The sequence below is a fragment of the Phanerochaete carnosa genome, assembly GCF_000300595.1.
Source record: "Phanerochaete carnosa HHB-10118-sp unplaced genomic scaffold PHACAscaffold_844, whole genome shotgun sequence".
In the NCBI taxonomy this organism is placed as follows: domain Eukaryota; kingdom Fungi; phylum Basidiomycota; class Agaricomycetes; order Polyporales; family Phanerochaetaceae; genus Phanerochaete; species Phanerochaete carnosa.
This window is the reverse complement of record NW_006768471.1, coordinates 1-2,410: the sequence shown is the minus strand read 5'-3', so window position 1 is coordinate 2,410 and position 2,410 is coordinate 1. Positions and strand designations below refer to the sequence as shown.

The following is a 2,410-nucleotide window of genomic DNA, read 5'->3' as shown; positions in this document are numbered from 1 at the left end:
TTTCCCCTGCAAAGAGCTCTTCAAAGCTTCCAAGCTCCGCTGAACTACAGACGCATACTTTTGGCTGGCATTTGTTCCTTGAGATGTCAATTTTAAAGGTCGACTATTCAAAATGCTCTGGAGTCCCTTGCACATTGTCTCAACCAAGTACACCACAAAGAATAAATTGCCTGCTATACACTTTCATCTACCAGACACTGTCCATGCCAAATGGTCTCAGCTTGAGTCAATACTTGTTCAGCTATGTGACTTGCTTGTCAAAATGTTCCAAATAGTATACAAGACTGAGAAGGCATGTGTTCTTAACTCTTCCACTCCAAAACTGTATGCTGACTCAGGTCAAAAACAAGGCCAGAGCACTAAGGGGTATTTTCAGGAATGAGACACCTTGTTGCGTAAGGATATGGAGAAGGAAAGCCTTTCAGAGAAGGACAGAAGAGAAGAATTCATGTGACATGCTTTTGAAACAAACAACCTGCCTACTCATAGATTGGTGTAGATCTGGGAAGACCAGAATGCATGGTCATTAAGAAGGGTTGTAGGCAAAAAGAAAATCAAAGAGGCATGAAATCAATATCATCCAACTCAGTGGCAGTACAACTAACTCAGTAGACAGTGAGACCTTTGGGAAGGCTTTAATCCTAATGTTCAGAGTGGTAACGAGAATGATGACAAGAACTATGACTACAACACTGGCAAGTGGGCCTACAAGTTTGACAACTTGTCTCTGGTATCTGAATCTCCGGCTACAGGCAATCTCGGGCATTTGATTTTAGAGGAAGCAAGTTTGGCACCAGACAGGTCACGAGAAAATTGAGCTTTGGCGTTTGACTGCAGGCCATCTCCAATGTGTGAGCAAGACCAGAATCACAGATACTCTTCCCAGCAATGACCTCGTAGATTCTGTGGGCAAAGTCAGTCTCCCAGTCACCTACGAGCACATTGGAATCACAAATGAAGTTGGTCTTCCTATTATTGGCAAGTAGGTTCAGATTGAGAACGTGGCTGATTTCCTCATCGCTGGCAGCCTACTTGTAAGAATAGAAACCAAAGCCAGACGCTCTAGAACAGGCGTTCTTCTTACGAGGTATATGGCCGTACTCACATCTCTTGTTATCCAGGTTCTTTCTGCAGAGCGTATCAGCAAGATTGCACTCCTTGCTGCTATTCTTTGCTTGATTGTTCACAGTCCCCTCATGTGAAATACATGATCTGGTCACCTTAATGTTCACAATCTCCCAGAGCTTCAGAGCATGGTTCCTTTACTTGCTCTCAAAGGCACAATTAACAAATAGGAAGCCCTGACGCTTGTAATGAACGCTCTTCTTTCTTTAGCCCCTCTCATCATAATGTGGCTACTGCCATGCACTATGATTTTGACCCTTAGAAGTTCACGAACGCATTCAGATTCTGTCTCGAGGACCTGATCATTGCCGATGAGCCTGTCCATGTAGAGCCCATCCTCACAATCCTTTGATATTGATGTGGCTTCAAGGTGGATGCATCTTACGTGTCAACAGCAGAAACAAGCAAGATCCGGATCAATGGCTCTGTGCAGTGGTTGCATCGTGTGATAGGCTTTGATCCTGGAACCAATGATGTTCCTGCTGTCTCACAAAGTGCTGTCAACAATTTCGTGGGCTTTTTGGCTCGTTTATTTCCACCCCACCACAGCTGTGTGATCTCATGGTCAACAGCTGCAATGACTTCCTACAGGTGGTAAATTCACCTATGACCATCAGCAAGGCTACCTTACAAATTCTACACGACATGAGCCAGCAAGACGTCTACATCATCAAGCCCTGCACTTTCAATGCTGCTGGCAATTGGCCCTGGCAGCTTATTGTGGAAAGTGCTGCAATAGCTGCTGAGATCTTGTGGCACCCATGGGGCACAGAGAAGATCAGCGTTGTTTGTGAGCTCACGAAGTGGGGTATTCCTTTTAGAACGGTGCTTCCAGTTTTCAAATGAAGTCTGTCCCTGCCCCACATGAAGAAGTCTGGTCTCTACTGTGGCCTTGGTATTCAGCAGCTGGGCTTCAAGACATCCAAGGAAGAGTACACTATGTATGAGGACGCTCGTGATGACTTCCTCTTGTGCAGCCCACATGCTATACAGGCTGCATTGGGTGCAGGTGGAATTGTTTGGCAACTGGCTGTTCAAAGACTCCATTCAACCCTTGTCGCAGGGTTCCAAGGCTGGTCGAGCCACCAAGCAATGGTGTTACTGAACGGGCACTCTTACGTGACTGATGTCCTTACTCAGCACAAAGAGGACTTGATCTGTGGTGTGTACAGGGTTCTTGTGTGTGGGTATTCCTATAACTATTGTTTGTTGCATGCCACTAATTCACCATAGTACATTCTACGGTAAGTGCCACCAATTATTCTTGGTGGCCGAAGCGATCAAC

At 45.6% G+C, this 2,410-nt stretch overlaps 1 protein-coding gene across 1 annotated transcript; it reads left to right on the top strand.

Moving 5' to 3' along the window:
• Nucleotides 1-1,770: 1,770 nt before the first annotated feature.
• On the top strand, nt 1,771-2,230 carry PHACADRAFT_203111 (uncharacterized protein; the record flags this gene model as incomplete). Its single annotated transcript, XM_007403182.1, has 3 exons — nt 1,771-1,928; nt 1,974-2,066; nt 2,119-2,230. 3 exons carry the CDS (start codon nt 1,771-1,773, stop codon nt 2,228-2,230), a joined length of 363 nt encoding a protein of 120 aa, XP_007403244.1.
• Between the last annotated feature and the right edge of the window lie 180 nt (nt 2,231-2,410).